We start from the raw sequence: 17925 nt of genomic DNA, 5'->3' as shown, positions 1-17925 counted from the left end.
AGTTCCCAAATATTCTGTTAGACTGACCTGGAAGAAAACACAGGATGGGGCCATGAAGGGAGGAGCCAGCTCAATTCTTTAACTATAATTAACTGGAAGGGGTCTTGGAATGCATCTCTTTGCTTTCTCCCACTGCATTCACAGTGCTGTTGTGGCAAGGACAAAACCTTCCTCCCCTTTACACACACACCACACCTCACCATACAATGCGTCCTTTAGTAGCTCAGTTTGCCAGCAGCCATTTCTTACCTGCAACAGTAAATTGTCCTCTATGGACAGTTCTTCAAGTTTAAGTGCAGTCAGCGAAATGTCAAGCCCTTTGATATGGTCTACCGCATTGGAAGTGAGTGTCTGTAGCCCGGAAATGTAGTCCTGGAAGCTCTTGAACACGGGGGGCTGCCAAAGAAGAAAAGCGAAAGATACATTTGTCTTCTTGGCTCGTATTTGCTTCCAAACATTTATTTAAATAAATAATATTTGGGCAGGAGGTCTGGTCTAGAGGGTAGAGCCTCCGTTAGCCCAAAGATAACATCAGAAGGTCGCCAGTTCGAGGACACCGGCAGCTCCCTGAACGGCTGAGAATGGCGAGACCTTGAAGCAGCTGACAAGCCCAGCTGAGTGATTCCACCTGCTCTTGGTGTGAGCAAGAAGTGTTTTGGCTGCCCTTCATGTGAGAGATGGAGCTGCTTGTCAACCAGCGTGGGAGAACTGCAGGCCAGAAGTGAGACCAAAACCAGGAAGATCCATTCTGAAATGTTGTTGGTTATTGAAAGAGAGAACCTCTATGATTGTAAAAATCCCCTTGAGGGATTTAGAAATGCCTGCCTATGTAAACCGCTTTGAATAAAGTCAGAGGAGTAATCCAATGACCAGAAAGGCGGTATATAAATACTTAGTTATTATTATTATTACAATGTTATTACAATTATAACTCATATTTGCTCCCAAAGTACATGTACTTTATGTATAAAAATACTGCAGTTTTGCACACATATTTAAAAGCAGCCCTGCTGGATGAGACACAAAGATTATCCAGTCCACTGGGCTGCTTTCTCACAACAGGAAATACATACCCCCAAAAATCCCTCTTGAAAGCCATTTGATTTAGAATGGCAAATGAGCCTACTTTTTCATACCATGTTTATGTTGATTTTATGAAATGGACAAGTTCAGGGCAGAAGAGAACTATTAATGGTCGTGATGGTACAAAAGAGATGGTCTCTCTCTTGCAATCCCAAACCACCCCTCCCTAAGGATTGCCTACCATGGCTACACCGCTATCTTTTTTTTTCTTTTTCTTCTTTTGCAAGTTTAATTTGAAGGGCCGGAGGACGGCATCGGAGTAACTGCACACCCACAGGACGATGGAGATTGTCTGGAAGGACGAGAAGAGAGGAGGGCTTTAGGGACACTGCTGGGCTTGGCAATCAGAGGGGGAGCAAGAGTGGCCCCCGCAAACCACCAGAAGGCCCACGTTCACCTCGACAAAGAAGACCAGGTTCTCCAAAACGCGTGTGTGGGTTTTCAAGCTGCCATTCCCAACTTCCATCAAGTCACCTTTGCATTTATTGAACAGATCTTAAAGAAGAAGAAGAAAGGAAAAATGTACAGAATATTTAAGTCTTATTTACAACAACTGTACAAATGCTTTCTTGTTGGTAGCCCTCTTGGGTCCTAGGTCTCTGCCTGACCCTGGAGGCAGAATGCATTCAGTTTCCTTACCCCCCGCCTGTCTTCTTTTGGTATCTTTGAAATTTTGCTTATCAAATTTACAAGTGGATTGCACATTAATGTATTAAACAGCACACTCAGGATTGTGGTTGTGGGGCCTGACCTTAAAGGAATGGCAATTGTTCACTGTAGTGCACTGCAAAGAGCCCACAAACATGGGCAAAACCAAACAGCTTGCTCTTTCTGGGCATTCCTGGAGGCAGGGACTGAAAAAAATGTATTTCTGGACTGGCTTGGGGCAAATGGTAATTGCCTCTTCTGGATTTGCCTGGAAATATCTGGAGGAACATAAGATTTACCAGCGTAGACATCGACCAACAAATCAAGGGCAACAACCATTTCACATGCAGCCACAAATGGTTAATATTAGATATGTGTAGGCAGGCAAAAAAAATATTCATAGGCTCGTCCCTCTTGCAAACGTTTTGCAATGCTGACTTACCTGTCAGTTGTTCTAGCAAGGATTTAAAGCGATTCCCTATTCTCTCTTGAATTGCTGTAGAATCTTCTGAAAATAATGAAGTTATTAAATGATTTGTCCAAATACGTAAGGATGGAGTTTAAAAAACAAAATAAAAACATCCAACAGGTGAAAGGACACACCATAATATCACAATCAATAAATAGAGGCTTCTGCTAAAAAAAAAAAAAAGAATATTGTACTGCCACAAACAGCACCTAAACAGCCAACTCATCAAATGAGTCAACGTGGTAATATGGGCAGATGAAGGAACTGCATGGTTTGCGATCCACGGGGCTTACTGGATCGCAGTTTTCATTCTGAGGGAGTCTAGTCCTCAGGTTTACAAAGACAAGCCACAGAAAATGGGCAAGAGTCTAATTAACCTGATAGCAAGTTAGAATTTGTTATTTTTCAAGTCTGAAAGCCACATTGTAAGCTTCTCTAAGGCTACTTTTGCCAGCTAAGGATTGCACACGAACATTGTGTGGCATCACAGCAGCCTGAACGAGGCCAAGATTGCTAAAAACATCTGAAAACACAAGCCATGCCCCCAACCCACCCACCCAGGGCCAGTTTGGTTTCTAGTCTCAGGAACATCAAGAGCTTACCTAAGCCATTCGTATCTAGTTCATAAATTTCACTAACAAGATGAAACAGGCTGGTCTGACACTGGCAGCTCCCACCGCTGACGAAGCCAGCCATTCGGGAAGGTGGGGGGCCAAGGACTGGATACTAGGAGAGAAGCAGAAGGTGGGAGGTTAAAACACTGCACCTCTCTCCTAAAGGAGTGTCATTTCTAGTGCAGCATCATCGGTGCTGAAACCCCTGGCAGAACCATAAGCTAAAGATTTGAGGGGCTGTTTCCAGGAGTTGTACCTGGATCTTCCGCTCCAGAAACCGCTTCCCAGAATTCACTGCCACATTGAGCTGCTGCAGCAGAGCCCGCATTGTGTCAATCTTGGAGGAAACCCCATTCTCAGTGGTCTTTTCAGAGTTCTTTGGCTGAATGCTGTGGCCAAGTGCTGGCAGCCCACTTATCAGCCGTAACGTCAAAGACCGAATCTGCAGCCAGATGGTCTCTTCCTCCAAGGAGAGTTTTCGGTGCTCTTCGGAAATACTCCTGAGAAAGAGAGAGAGGTGTCTGTGAGTGGAGCCAGCCACTGGGCAGGATCAGAAACGAGGCCTTTGGAGAACAAGCAGTTTTCATGACCAACCTGTCTTTTGGATCCCAATTAAATAAGACAGTGAGGTCTCGATTATCCCGCAGGTCATTCCAGGGAATGTCATCCTCTTCCGGACTTAGGCTCATGGACTTTATACTATCTTCCAAACTCGTTATTCTAGTTTAAGAGGAACAAAACCAGGTATTTTAGAAACAGCTCAAGATGAAGTTCACTGCAGCCATCACTGTTTAGAGGGTGCCAGGGAGAACTTCCAGTATTCAAAAGTGCTGCTTTTAAGAAGGTGCTGGAGAAAAAAGGACACCAAGATGGCTCAGGGCTCCAGGGACAAAAGCAGGTGAGCAGATTTGGACCAGGTTCTATTATAACTGGGACAAAACAACAAAGCACTCTTGATCCAATCAATTCTACAGCCAGTGCTGTACCTTGGCTCAAATCCTGTGCTTAAAAAGTTGCATTCTGCAACCTGAGTGCTTTTTCCTATAACTCAGACTTGCACTGCTTTGTCCCGGTAGACAAAGAGATGGGCAAGGAGCTCTACAGAGGATCTGCAACCAGTGGGTCGCCTGCCAAGCCCTCTGCTCACACTTCTGCCTGTGTACAGCCTTCCCTGCTCATCTTCACCACTGCAAAAAGTACTGGCAGCCCACAATATTTGCGGATTAGGATACCATGGATTTCTCTTCATTCACGGATCCACAAACCCATGGTCAGGGCCGATGTGGAGCCTCCAGACTGCTCCTGTCACCTGCAGAGGCTTTCTGAAGCTCTCAGAGGCCACGGGCAGATGCGCATGGCCTCTGCAGGCTTCAGGAAGCCTCTGGAGGCAACCAGAGCAGTGCTTAAAGGCCCCTAAAATCCGCAGAACCTCCGCAAATACTGTAGGCCAACCGTATGTGTGACCCTTAAACAAAAGCAGAAATTTTTCAGGAGGACACATTCTGCACCCTGCATGCTTGTGTGTGGTACACAAATATAGTACAGTTGTGGAAGTGCACAACATAATCCCTAGAGCAGGTTGGTTGGAAGGCAGGAAACTGTCCGCTACACCCAGAGAACAGTGGAGTGCCAGAGCGTTCACACCCACAGTGCGAGAGGCCCTCCCATACTCACATATTTGCTTCAAGTAAGAGGTCTAGCAACATCCGTTCTGTGCGGACTTGTGCAAAGTGAAGTGAGGAGTTCAGTCTGTTCCTGAAAGCAATGAATTCTGGGATTTTCTCAAATGCACCATATTTGTAGGCTTGTATAATGTATTCTGAGGTCTAGGAAGGAACACAAGATGGTCTCTGCGTTAATGAAATGTGGCAATCCCAGTGTGCATTTTGGCTGTGGGGAAGCCTGAACCTGGGTCTTCCTGGTGTGGCTATATCCGTTTCCTACAGGGTTCTGATAAGTGGGGCACCTCCTTGTTTTAAATTAAAATCTTACACACTTCGCTCTTACACCTGAAAAGTGAAAGCGCATATAAGAGCAAGAACTACCCATTCTCAGGAGTCCACCTTCCTGCGCTGCATGAGTTCTGAGCGTTCCTCCACTCACACTGAGATGCAGCAGGAAGCCTCCTCTAAAGGCAAGTCCTTTGAGATCACAGGAGTAGCACACTTGCTCTTCTCTTGCAGCACACAGCTTGGGAATTAATTAATAGCCTGGAAAAGCCACCAGAGGCCTTTGTCTTCAGGCTTACAATCTAAGTAAGGTCAGATGCATAAGAAAAAATGTGGTAGGCAGGGGTGGGTCCTATTCCAGCAGGACTTGTACTACAGAGTTCCTGGAGGGTTGCCCCTGCTCTTTGAGAAGGGGAAATTGGGACAGAGGCCGAGGGAGTCTCTTTTGTCACTTACATCTTTCTGGTTGGAGTGGAAAAACCTGAGTGCAAAGTTACAAGATTGCGATGCGGCGGTGTAATGACCGAGGGCTGCTGCGTAGCGCGTCAGCAAGTAACTGCAATGCAAAAAAGGCATAAACGTGAGTGCTTCCCTACTTCTTCTCACTGGCTATCTTATTCTGAGCTTCAACAGCCCTGAGAGTTAGGGTCCCCCTTCTAAGGTTTGCAGGTGGAAACAAAATATATATATATATATCACTTTTTCAGAGCAGCAGAAAACAGAACCTGTCTTTTCTCAGCATAACGCCACATTCCTCCCTTCCCAGCCAGTGTTTCTTCGGTCTTCACTCCTCCCCCAGAGGACTCTCCCTTAAAAGCAGCTGCTTAATAGGCTTAGGATGGCGTAAGTAAAGTGCTCCTGATTGGCATGCAGGCACCTCTTCAGTAAGGAAGACCAGACCTAAGTTGTCCTCTGTTTTTATCAAGAACTGCAATGCCCTGTTCTCGCAAAGTCTTATTGCTCCCAGCGAGATGGCCAGACTCACGGAAAACAGCTGTGCAATTCTTTTTAAAAACACTAACCAAAAATGCACTGTGTTCACTTCAGACTTGCAACACAGGCACAAAACAACTCAGAACAACAAAACAGTAGGTCCTCTAAAGGGCCACCTCTTAGAAACAGCTTAAAGGGTCTGCTACATGTTTACCCCACTTTGTCACCCCATATTGAACAGTTTAACATTACAGACCTACAGTCAATACAAGGACACAACCTGAAAGTGTGATTTGATCGTACTCTCTGGTGGGAAGGGACAGCTCTTGGGGTCAAGGCCAGAGCAAAACGGATCGTTCCAGGGACACACTACCCACCCAATGGTGTCGTGCTGGATGTGCTTTGCGTCAAGGCTGGAGTAGAGCTCCACAACTGGTTCAAATGCCCCAAGCATGCAGTAGATTCGGATGAGCAGCAGTTTGAACTGGGCATTCGAGGGACTGTGCGTCAGCCCTTCCTCAAGCAAGGCCAGGCACTGCCAGGCAGCTGGCTCTTCACCTGAGGAAAGAACACCACACTCAACCTTCTGTAAGGGCAGGATATTCCCCCTCCAACACACACACACACACAGATGTAGGCAAGTCAACGCAAACAGGACTGGGAAACCTGTGGGTCTCATGATGATAAATCTTTCAAGCTTGCATGAAGAGACCCGCAGCCATGCTTCCACACACCCCCCCAATTAAAGTTTTTATGCAATAAAGTTATAACCCACACAGTCTAAGTGAGTTATTGCATTTTTATATCAGTATCACCACTCTATAATCTGTGAATTAAACCTGTGATATACAATATCATCTTCAACCCACACTGGCGCAAAGATTCTTCCTGTGACAAATTCAGACAATGAAAACAGAAAAGGAGAAGACTACAGCACTACAGGTTAGCTCTGGCAGTATAAGCTGGACAAAATGAATATCATTTCAAGTTTCTAGCGAAAACGGTTGCAGATAAATGACTGAGTGCCCCTGGGGTAGGATCCCTATTGCATGCACACAGACATACCTGCCTCTAGCCAGAGGTCCAGAAGTAGGTGTACTGCAAGCAGACAGTAGTAATCTGAGAATTGCAACTCTGTTTTCAAACAGGCTTTTCCTAAGGAAAAAGAAAAGTGCATCATAAGCAAGGCAGAGATAGTTTTAAAATGAATAAATAAGGAACGCTGCATAGGCAGGCTGATGTCATATGCATTTGTACACATAAAGGCTACCTTTTCATTTGCTCCAACAGAGTTCTGTGCGACTCAAAAGCTTATGCTTCTAGCAATTTCAACATTCACTGACACGAGAAAAATATGGCCTCACTTCTAGAAGCTGATCCCTTCCACCTTTACTCAGAAGTCAGTCCTATCACACAGAGCCCTGTCAAACATGCACAGAGTTACATTTAATTTCCTTGTTCTTTGGAATCAACACGGCTCTTACCACCGATCCATTCCCTCAGATCTAGTTAGTCTCAGTTAAGTGAGATCTAACCATGTTGCTTTCCGGTCTGAAGTAACATGTTCAGTTTTTTGTTTTTTTAATCAGTCAAAGCAAAAATTCATTATTTATCTATATAATAAACAAGCTGCCTTTAACCTCCAGAAAAGGATTCTTAAGGATTAAAGCAGGAACCTCACGAGAAATGGAGGGAACATGGAAGGAAAGGGATGGCTACAACATGTGGTTGGCAGAGAATGCAGAATTTTTTAAAGAATAGCAAAATGGTCTGAAATTTAGGACAGGTTGACTCTCACCAAAATCCAGCCCGTGCCGATAACGCAGCAACAAATCCTGCACTGCATCCAGCTTCTGGGACCTGTCCATTGCGTGGTAGAGGCCGAGTAACCTCGTCAACTGCACAACACACAAGTGTTGTTGCAAAGACTTAATGTTCGCGGGTAGCGCCAGTTTGCCGTCCGTGGGTGCAGACAGAGGGATGACCCCCAACAACTGGTTGATGAACTGAGGGAGGTAAAAACAGAAACGTGAACTCTTTAATACCTGCTTCGAACCAGAAGCAAGCACCATTATGGAGTATGAACTAGATACCAGCACGGGATGCACCTAAATTCTTCTATTGGAATCTGTTAATAATAATAAAATAATAACTTATTACTGTTACACAGTCTAGATTTGCTTAACATAGCAGGGAAAGGAAGGCTGGGCTCAAAATGCAAGGGGGAGGGGAACAGGTTTAGAGAGGCAAAAAAAATTGAGAAGAACCAACAGCAATGTCTGCTTGAATTTTCAGGAGACTCTCAAGCTAAATTTAAACACCTATGGGAGCCTGGGAATTAACCTTTGCAACAAACACAGTAATACCCCATGTTAAGTGACACTGTCTGGCATGGTGAAAGAAACACACAGCATTCTTCCCCTCCACATGATTTTTCATAGCAAGGAGTACTAGAATCTTATTTTTTAAAAAAAAACAAATGTTAAAAACAAAAAAGACAAGGGAAGAGGGACAGGGTCTAAGGGAGCATAACATGTGGGAGAGGGCAAGAAATTGCACAGAGTACTGAATTCCCCCTTCCACATCCGAGTTCCAGAACACCTGTTTAAACTCAACATTTTCAGATTTCTCTCTTCAGCAGCAAGGCCTAGAAACATGCCTTTTTTTAAAGGAAAAAAAAACCCCTGCAAACCATGAGATGCTGAAAACCAGTTTTAATTCTAAATTCTGGGAGTCGCAATGAACCTTCCATTTAGGCCTATAATTGAGAGAACATAAGGAGGCACTGGGCTCCAGATTTGGGATTTCAGAAAGTACAGCTGGAAAGACCTGCAAGACTCAAGGGCCACACTGACAATAATACTGGGCTAGACAGCCTACTGGTCAGACTCTGTACAAGGCAACTTCTTCTATCCCCTTGTTTGCACAGGGAGGGCATGACAGCCAACAATTGTTTTCATGCAGCGCTGTTTACAACCTGCTTAGAAACAGTATCTGCTGGATTTTGCTGAATTGCCCAGTGACCTTTGGAAAGAGCTAAATGAGTGCTAGTGAGAGAACTGTTCAGACATAGAAACCCTAGGGTGAACAATGCTGCATGGGTCTCAGCAATTTTGTTTACAGGCCAGGCTTTTTTGCATCTGACCCCCCCCCCCCCCCCGAACTTAGAAGAGCCAGGGGCTCAGCACCAGGACTCCTCACTGCTGAAATCATCCTGTGACGCTCTTTTTCACAACACAAAAGTCCCCTGTTGCAAGAAGTGTTTCAAAACGGACAGTGCCTACTTCTCAACCTGAGGCTTATCACACCACCATCTTTGGCACGAACAAAGTTGCTGTACTATATTGAGTTGGGGGGCTGGTGATGACGACCATGGAGGAGTGGCGTCCAATGCAAACTAATAAAACAATACCCTCTGCTGCACGGCTGGTGCAAGAGTAAACAGGCTTTCAAGATGCAAAGAACTCTGTCAAGCAGATTCTTGTGACATGCAAAAAGCATGCTTGCAGTATGCAAACTCTCTCTTTTCTGAATAGGCCACTGGGACAAACAGGGCAATCAAGGGTCACCGAACTTACCTTTGTATACTGGGTTGGTGGGAGGAGGTCTACAAACACCTTGAGATCACTAAAGCAGCAGGGTTTATCCCCAAACCTTTTGAAATACTGGAACATCAGTTCTTCTGGATCACCTATCAAGTGAAATAAAATATAACAATTGAAAAATAGATACTTAGCTTCTCAGACTTAAACGATCAACCGCAAAGGCACTCCATTAATTTGGAGCACTTTTTTAAAAAAAGCATTTTTAATACAAGAACTTGTAACAAACACAGACGGCAAGCACCACTTTGCTTCATCAATGCAGCAAAGGTGTTCATGTACAGCAAAGAATTTTAACACGCTTTTCTGATTTCAAAAACCGAAGTCCGCCTTTCAACTCATGAAACTTCCATTATCCTCAATATTTAACTGGTTTAATGTAATAATGTTTAAAGAATTGCAGCAAAAACGGAGTTTGAATTTTTCTGTGGCAATTTAATAAGAACTCACTGGAGGAACTCTCCCATCTCCTACAGTGATTTGAAAAGTATTTTAATTCACTCACAGCCAGGGGAAGAGGGAACACACATATACACAGGTCTTAACAGTCACGGTTTAAATACAATCTGAAATTAAGCCTAGCTAGAGCATTCCTCTCCCTGCCTCGATTCAGAAGGCTCCGACGTGCTAGCCAAGTTGTCCAAATATTTACCCTCCACGAGCCGTTTCTTAATGCCAGGGATTAAAATAGAAGGCAAACAATCCTTTCCCCAAAGCACGGGGGGATTGCTGCAATTCTTGTACACAGTTTACATCAGCTGCTACAGTCCCAGGACGGACCGCTTGCTCCACCTTTGGGTCCTCTCCCACGAGGCTCAATTTGGCATCCTTACCCAACGCGTGCTGTTCGCTGTAGCCTCTGTGCCTCAAGCGCCTGATCAGCTCCAGCTGGGCGAGATAGGGTCCCCGGAGCGGGCGGGCGCTGCTGGATTCTTTCAGGATCCTCTGCTCTACAAAATCCACGGCCTGCTCTGTGCTGTGATGCACTTCACCTTCCAGAGAGCTGTGTGCAAGGAAAAGCGTTGGTGCCAGTGTCTCCAGACTGCTCTTTTTGCAGCACAAATTGCAGTCAAGGACTGACTGGCTGCGGTGCTATCTTCTGACACACACTGCGGCCCAAAGCCCACAAGCCTGCGCTGAAAATGCCATTAATAGCAGAAATGCACTGGAGACTGGACTTGAGGACGACACAGGCAACTGGGAGTGTAGGAAATCAACACACCACACCCCCTCATTCTGCACCAGAGGTGCTCCTTCCTGCACAAGCCAGGAGCTCTTAATTCCCTTGTACGAACAGCAAAAGGGGCTTTGGCAGACACTACCTCTCATTCTGCCCTGCGGCCACTCCTGAGCACAAGCCAAGAGACAGCTGTAGTAGTCAGGCACTGGGGTTTTTTAACTTAGCGCTCCATGTGAATAGCAGGCATCCAATCGGTCCTCTCTGTACCTCCTTTCCAAGACAGTACCGAATACAGATGCAGGCGCCAGCTGAGGCTGTATTTGCGAGCAAGGTACTACCAAGCGCACCAGAGAAGCAAGCCCCTGCTGTTCCTTTCCCCTTGCTCAACACGCGCAGGCTGACAGTCCCAAGATTTGCAACCTCTCACTGAACAGAGCTCTCCATTAAATGAGATGGAAGCTTTCAAAGTCTCTGAAAGACAGCAAGGTACTCACTGTTCTCCTTCAGCTGGAGGAGTCCAGGCTGCGTCAATCAGTTGAAAGATGGAATCAAAGTAGATCATATAGAACTGCCAATCATCTGGGCTAAAACAGAGGGGGAAAGGCAAGGAATTGAACTGAGCACAATACAAACACAACCTCTTCCCTCCCATATTACAGGGGAGTGAGAATTTCCTTTTATTTTTCTACTGATGGAAAACAGCAACTTCACCAGGTGCTGAAATCACAATGAACCATGCCAGAGAAGGACAGGTGGGTGGTAAACACTTAAAATGGTCTTCATAAACTTGTCGGTGCATCAAACATGAGGACATTTTAATAAAGCTTCTTCAGGGCTTGCACTGCACGTATTTTAGGATAAATAGGACACCAACCCCTCATAAGAACAGCCCCACTGGATCAGGCCATAAGCCCATCTAGTCCAGCTTCCTGTATCTCACAGCCCCACCAAATGCCCCAGGGAGCACACCAATTAACAAGAGACCTCATCCTGGTGCCCTCCCTTGCATCTGGCATTCTGACATAGCCCATTTCTAAAATCAGGAGGTTGCACATACACATCATGGCTTGTAACCCGTAATGGATTTTTCCTCCAGAAACTTGTCCAATCCCCTTTTAAAGGCGTCCAGGCCAGACGCCATCACCACATCCTGTGGCAAGGAGTTCCACAGACCAACCACACGCTGAGTTGGTAACCTATGAAGAAAGTAATTTCTCTCAATTGCCTCCTAATGTTTGCACAACAATCTCAGGTTCCTCTCAGACTGGTCAAAAAAGAACGGCATGAAAAATACTGTGAAAATAGGGAAGGGCCAAGTAATTCTTTTCAATAAATGTGAACAATTCAAATCCCCCCCCTCTACCATGGATGAAAGAATACAGCAGGGCTCAAAGATTCTTCTGGGATTGTTGCATAAAAGTTTTGTTTTTATTAATGACTTTATTCACTGTTTTTACATTTTGCACATTTTCGTGAGGAACCTGTATGTCACCTTGGGCATTTGCTTTGGCATGGGAAAGGCGGGATATAAATTTTTAAATAAATACATAAACAAGAGGGGAGAATGAATCTGATTCAGGATATAAAAAGGAAGCCCACTGTTTGGAAGGAGCTCTGGCTCAACCTGAAGGACAACAAGGAATCTAAGCTCCCACTCACTTTTTAAGGAGAAGTTTCCGCGCCAGAGCGTTGCACTCTGGCCAATTTCCCAGCTTCTTGTACATTTCCATGCACTTGTTCTCTCTGCTCTGGAGTTCGCTAGTCAACTTCTCTAAATTGAAGAAAGAGTTGCAAATTCACACAGCCAATTCTGATGCGTCAGCCACAAATCACATGATGCAAGAGATGCAAAATGGGGTGGGGGCTCCTAATCTGATTGAGAAAGTGGTGGCGGCGTGCCTTAATTCTTTCCCAATCTAAATAATCTCTGTAAATACGAGCCCCTAAGAGGAAGGAAAAAAACCCACAAACAATAAAGTTACCAGTCTCTCTCCCCCCTCTCTTTTTATTCACCATGGACAAACAAGCCCAAAATTCTGTCTCTAACTGTGGCCAGCTAGATGCCTCTGGGAAACTTGCAGCGTAGAAGTCCCAGTGAGTTCAATGGAGCTTACTCCCAGGTAAGTGCATAGAGCATTGCAGCCTTAAGAGAGCTAGAGTAGCACTGCAGCTAAAAGGCTGAACTGCAAAGCAGGACTTCCCAACTCTGAATTTTGCCTCTGCCACGAATATCACCAGGTGGTTGTGAGGACTACTACATCAAGTTAATATGTGAAAAGCCCTTTGCACACTCTGAAAGTTCTATATTAATTCAAAATATTATTATTATGCATTCTAAGTAGGCATGAAGGATATCGACCTCTACTGTTTGCCACAGCACCTGAGATTCCAAGCTGTATTGCATTTGTAAAACAGGTTCAGTTTTGGTTAACCAATAAAAATTTAGCAGCTGTTTAATTTGAGAGACTGCATTACCTCCTAATTTTCCTCTAACAACATCCAGGGCTTCCTGATACTTCTCCAAACGTTCTAGGATCATGTAGTAAAGTTCAACCTGTAGAAGTTAAAAGAACCAGGATATATGTGGAAGTGTCCACAAGACTTACAATTGCAAATGGGAATTGTTTGCAATTTAGGAATAAAGAATTCAAATGCAGGGAAAACCTCTTTGCCACCCTACCAGGTCTGAAGACATGCAATAACTTATCTCCACATTGCTACCTGTTCCACTTCCTTGCTCTGTCCTTAGCATTAACCGCCCTGCTGGGTAAAGTCACCCCACTTCCTCCTTTAGAAATTCTAGTCTGTCAATGTTTTTGTTCTACTTATTGTTGAGGATGAAATAGCTCCTCAGCTCATTCTGTATCCCTGTCCCCTCTGGAAAATGATAGCCAAATACAGAGTAGGAGAAAGAAAATGCCTGAAAAAATCCTGGGCTTAAAAAAAAATTGCATCCACATGTCTGGTTTCTAAATCATTTTGGTTGAAGGAAAAGCAGAAATGATCCTAACCTGAACCGACATCACCTTTCCACTCCAAGCATGTTACCCTATCCTACTCAACACATTTAGTTCAATTTAGTGTCGTTTGAGCCATGTTAGGCCCTGATTGCCACACACAAACCCCCAGTCCCTTTATTTTCATCTCGCCCTTCAATGTATAAGCTGATTTATTTACTTCTCAGACAAGGAAGGTCTTCAGACTGTGCCTGACAGCCCATCTATAAAGTTAGCAAAAGCGTCATTTGAATGTACTTCATCATAACCAGCAATGAGTCTAAACACATATTTTAATGTCTTACTTCTGCTTCAGCTTCGATTTTATCTTCCTTTACCATTTTTTCTACCATCCTTTCTGCTAGGGGTAAAAACATGGTTTTCGAAAGGTTTTCGTCTTGCGCAGATATAGACTGGAAGAGAAGAAAACAGGTGCTCTGCCTTATATGGGGCCAGACCACTGGTCCACTTAGCTGAACGCTGTCTTGCTCTGACTGGCAGTTGCTCTTTCCCAGATATGATACCCAAAATTCTTTGACTGGAGTTGTCAGGAATTTAACCTCGAAGATACCACATGCGAGGTACCCACGCTACCCCCTGAACTAGGAGCCCAGGCGAAAGAACAGTTATGAATGTTATGGTGATTGAGTGAGCTAAAGGAGGTATTAACTGACAGCTTAATTTTTTGTAAGCTTATTCTTAGACAATGAAAACGTACAACCCCTTTCCCTTTCCAGAAGCACCCACAAGGAGATAGTGGTGGGTGATGTTTCAAGATAGTCTCTCAAAAATCAAATCGTGGTTTGAGAGCACAATTAATTGGAAAGTCGGTTATAACAAGCTACAAATGCAGTGGACAAGTTCGTAAGCAAGTTTTCCTGGACAACTCAAAGATATGCGCTTTGCTGATTTTGCTACCAAATGTGAACTACTAGAAATGTGAACTCTGCTTACGGCCCAGCGGAATTTAAATTTCCCACTGCAACTTCAGGTTTACACAATTGGTTATCTTGGATAACAGCCCCAGAACTCTGACATTCAAAGAAGCCGTTAAGACACTGAAGCAGAGAAGCAAATGATGAGCTCTTGCCTTACCTCTCACACATCCTAGTATAAAATATTATAAACAGTGGCTGTGTGGGATGAGGTGGGCCACCTGTCAATGACCCAGGAGAGTAAGCAAGGGCATCCAGATGAGACAGGATGCCGCCCCTAGAATTCCTTGTTCATGGACATACATCTTATTACCTCACAATAAGCTCTACCTAAGATAACAGCCTCCAAACTCCTGCTGTGCAAACAGGCTTCATGATATCACATTCTGCACTAGCAGAATACAGCCAGTCTGTCTGCATAACCCATCAAGCCTTTCACACGATCTTTATTTACATTTTTTTAAAAGGGCAGATCATTTCAAGCAAAATATCATCCCCCTCAAGATGCTGTACTCACCTGCATAATTAAGCTCATCACAGACCAAAAATAGTAAGGGTTCTTGGGGACAATCTTATAAAGTGCCATTCCAGCCTGAAAAACAAGGAGGTGTAAATGAATGTTCCAAAACACTTCAACTTAATTAACTCGATTCATAGTCCGTGCTGCAAACATTCAGGTGGATGAGTGGCCCACATAAAAGGCTTCTGAATTACTGATCTTTTGAAGCAACGCACGATGGTTAAAGAAAGGCTGGAGACACACACGCAGCCATCACCTTCACTTTGAGTGGCAGGAACATGAGATAAGAACCAGCGGATATTCAAATATGCAGGTACCAAACCCACTGATTCCCACTGAGGGCAGCCTGTACTGCAGACTTTAGACCAAGGTGTCCCCCTCTAGTAGATGCTTCCCAAACTAAAAGGCCTTCCCAAACTAAATGGTAACTTGGGCAAATACCTGTTGCATCTTCTTGTATTCCCCAACCCTTGCATAGGCCATGAAAAGGTGGGAGTGATATTCTTCACTGCTGGGGACTTTCTTCACAGCTGCCTCGTAGAGTTTCGTAACCAGCTCCGCTAAACCAGAAGGTGACACTTTCAGAAACAAGCTCGTATTTATTAAGATTCACAGCTTTCTCCCTCACCCCACCTCTCAAACTATAGACAGAAAGGTAGAGGGCCCTTAATTAAATCCACAAGCCCTATCCCTTGATCTCTCCCCCCCCCATATTTTAGCCAAATCATAGCCCTCTGTAGCCTAAAAACAACAGGTAAGGGGGCTTAGCTCCCCAAAGGTTCTCTACATCTATAGCACTACCCAAAGAATTTTAGAAAACACAGAACTCAAGCTGCTTCTGGAGATTTTTGAGCAGACTCACTCACAGTAATTGAGGATGATACAAATTTAAAAGATTTGGTAGGACCAGGTGATTTTTTTCCATGTTTAGGACATTCTTCAGGCATTTCCCCTAAAATCTGTGCTGAACTCCCTTCTCAATTCCTTCCTCTTACACTCCAGAATTAAACATTCTGCCACAAAAATGTCTGTAATGCAATATTTATTTAATCTGCCACCTGCCTGCCCTGTTCCACCCATGACATATGGGCTGGATACCACACTGCTGCCTTTGAATGGGGGTGATTACGATTAAACACTGTTAAAGACACACTCTGAACAGACCGTCTTGCTGACAGCCCCAGGAACATTGCAAGTTGTCATCCCACCTAAAACATGAAGGAGGAAATTGGAAAACTTACGCCGATGCATTTCCCGATAAAGGATCGTCAAAGCTTGCAATGAATTGTCATCTGTGGGTTCAAGGGCAGCTACTTCTTGTGCCAAAGTGAACGCTTCATCTTGTTTCCCAGTTCTCTGCAGGCCAATTGCTTTCAAAACCTGCATGTAGATGACAAAGGCGACTTCTAAGAGGTTCTCACAACAGCTAGAAAAGGAAGTTTCTTTCAAACAGTGCACAGTGACAAGGACACCCAAGTAGGTGAAAGCCATGGGCATATGTGGGTCCTATGCTTAGGCTGCAATCTTAAATACTTGTGTGGAAATAAATTCCATTGAACACCATGGAGCTTACTTCTGAGGAGACATGTCTAGGTATGCACTATAAGCTTCCCTGCTCAACTTAATTCATCAGGCATCTGAAAAATTCAACAGAGCATGTGCAGATCTGTATGACCCAGACTCCAGGACACCTCACAGGAAAAAGCATACTTTGGTTTCGGTTGCAACAGAAGAGGTTTTGTTCCTTGCCATCACAAGTCTTGCAGCAAGAGTACTGTCAGCAGAAGTGATTGTAAAGCGCCCCCAAGGATGGATGGGGAAGAGACAAGTGAATGCAGCCAAGTGTGCTTGTAACACAGCCCTGTTCACACCCATTCAACCAAGCTATGCTAGTAGCACACCTTGCCAGGTATGTGCATCTCTTCTTCACACTCCCCACCAACAGGCAGCTCCTGTTGCTCCTGCTAATTGGGCCACCAGGTGCCTGTTAAAGTTGCGGCTCATAGATTTAGCTGAGGGGAGAGCAACGGTCTCTTTCCAGCCCAGCATACTGTCTTGCCTTTTCCAATGGCTGTTCACAGGTGCCTCTCTTGCACCCTTTTTTTTTTTTTAGGATTGTGAACGCTCTGGACACAGACTATTTTGTCATTTACTTGCTAAGGAAGCCACTGTTTTGGTCAAAAAGCAGTATTTGCACATAACGACCACCACAACCAACCCTGAAAATTATTGATAACTAGCACTGTTAGGCAAAACTAGATACGTCTGAATGATATTTAAGAGACTGTTACCTCAGAACCCAAGGGATTGTCCAAACAGTTACGAAATATTGTAAAAAATGAAACAAGCTAGTGCATGTACCAACTATAAAAGAAACAAGTCAGTAGGTACAGTTCTTACTTCCTGACATAGCAGTTGCTCTACCCATCTACTACCCATGCCCCACAAATAATAATAATAATAATAATAATAATAATAATAATAATAATAATAATAATAATAATAATAATAAACTGGCCTGGAGGCAATAGCAGACACTTTCAAATTGACTCTCTCCACCATCATAATAATCTTCTAGAACAGTTAACTAACTTTTGTGTGGCCGTAAAGGGCAAGGAAGCTTCCTTCTGTAAATGGAAGTCTTGCCCTAATGAGGAGAATAAAAAGGAACATAAACTGTGGCAGAAGAAATGTAAGAAGGTGATACGGGTGGCCGAGAGAGACTATGAGGAATGCATGGCCAGCAGCATTAAGGGGAATAATAAAAAAGTTTCTTCAAATATGTTAGAAGCAGGAAACCTGCCAGAGAAGCGGTTGGTCCTCTGGATGGTGAGGGAGGGAAAGGGGAGATAAAAGGACACTTAGAGATGGCAGAGAAATTGAATGAGTTCTTTGCATCCGTCTTCACGGTAGAAGACCTCAGGCAGATACCGCTGCCCGAACGCCCCTCCTGACCAAGGAATTAAGTCAGATAGATGTTTCAGACTTCATTGATA

General features: G+C 44.4%; 1 protein-coding gene across 2 annotated transcripts in view; it reads right to left on the bottom strand.

Moving 5' to 3' along the window:
• Positions 1-17925, bottom strand: part of NAA25 (N-alpha-acetyltransferase 25, NatB auxiliary subunit) — a 32069-nt gene that overhangs the window by 5432 nt on the left and 8712 nt on the right. The window contains exons 3-23 of one of the 2 annotated variants that reach the window (XM_066609882.1): positions 16171-16309; positions 15371-15489; positions 14927-15001; positions 13780-13887; positions 12954-13032; positions 12138-12249; positions 10973-11062; positions 10132-10301; positions 9275-9387; positions 7495-7702; positions 6762-6851; positions 6074-6254; positions 5220-5319; positions 4489-4640; positions 3409-3534; positions 3071-3314; positions 2803-2926; positions 2174-2239; positions 1481-1578; positions 1265-1375; positions 250-396 (exon numbers count right to left, since the gene is read on the bottom strand). In XM_066609882.1, the coding sequence (XP_066465979.1) occupies positions 250-396; positions 1265-1375; positions 1481-1578; positions 2174-2239; positions 2803-2926; positions 3071-3314; positions 3409-3534; positions 4489-4640; positions 5220-5319; positions 6074-6254; positions 6762-6851; positions 7495-7702; positions 9275-9387; positions 10132-10301; positions 10973-11062; positions 12138-12249; positions 12954-13032; positions 13780-13887; positions 14927-15001; positions 15371-15489; positions 16171-16309 (2652 nt within the window). The remainder of the gene's footprint in view (positions 1-249; positions 397-1264; positions 1376-1480; positions 1579-2173; positions 2240-2802; positions 2927-3070; positions 3315-3408; positions 3535-4488; positions 4641-5219; positions 5320-6073; positions 6255-6761; positions 6852-7494; positions 7703-9274; positions 9388-10131; positions 10302-10972; positions 11063-12137; positions 12250-12953; positions 13033-13779; positions 13888-14926; positions 15002-15370; positions 15490-16170; positions 16310-17925) is intronic. The other variant, XM_066609883.1, reaches the window with a different exon arrangement.

This window comes from Tiliqua scincoides, chromosome 14, assembly GCF_035046505.1.
Source record: "Tiliqua scincoides isolate rTilSci1 chromosome 14, rTilSci1.hap2, whole genome shotgun sequence".
Classification (NCBI taxonomy): Eukaryota; Metazoa; Chordata; class Lepidosauria; order Squamata; family Scincidae; genus Tiliqua; species Tiliqua scincoides.
Note: the sequence above shows the minus strand (reverse complement) of the source record. Positions and strands in the feature narration are given on the sequence as shown.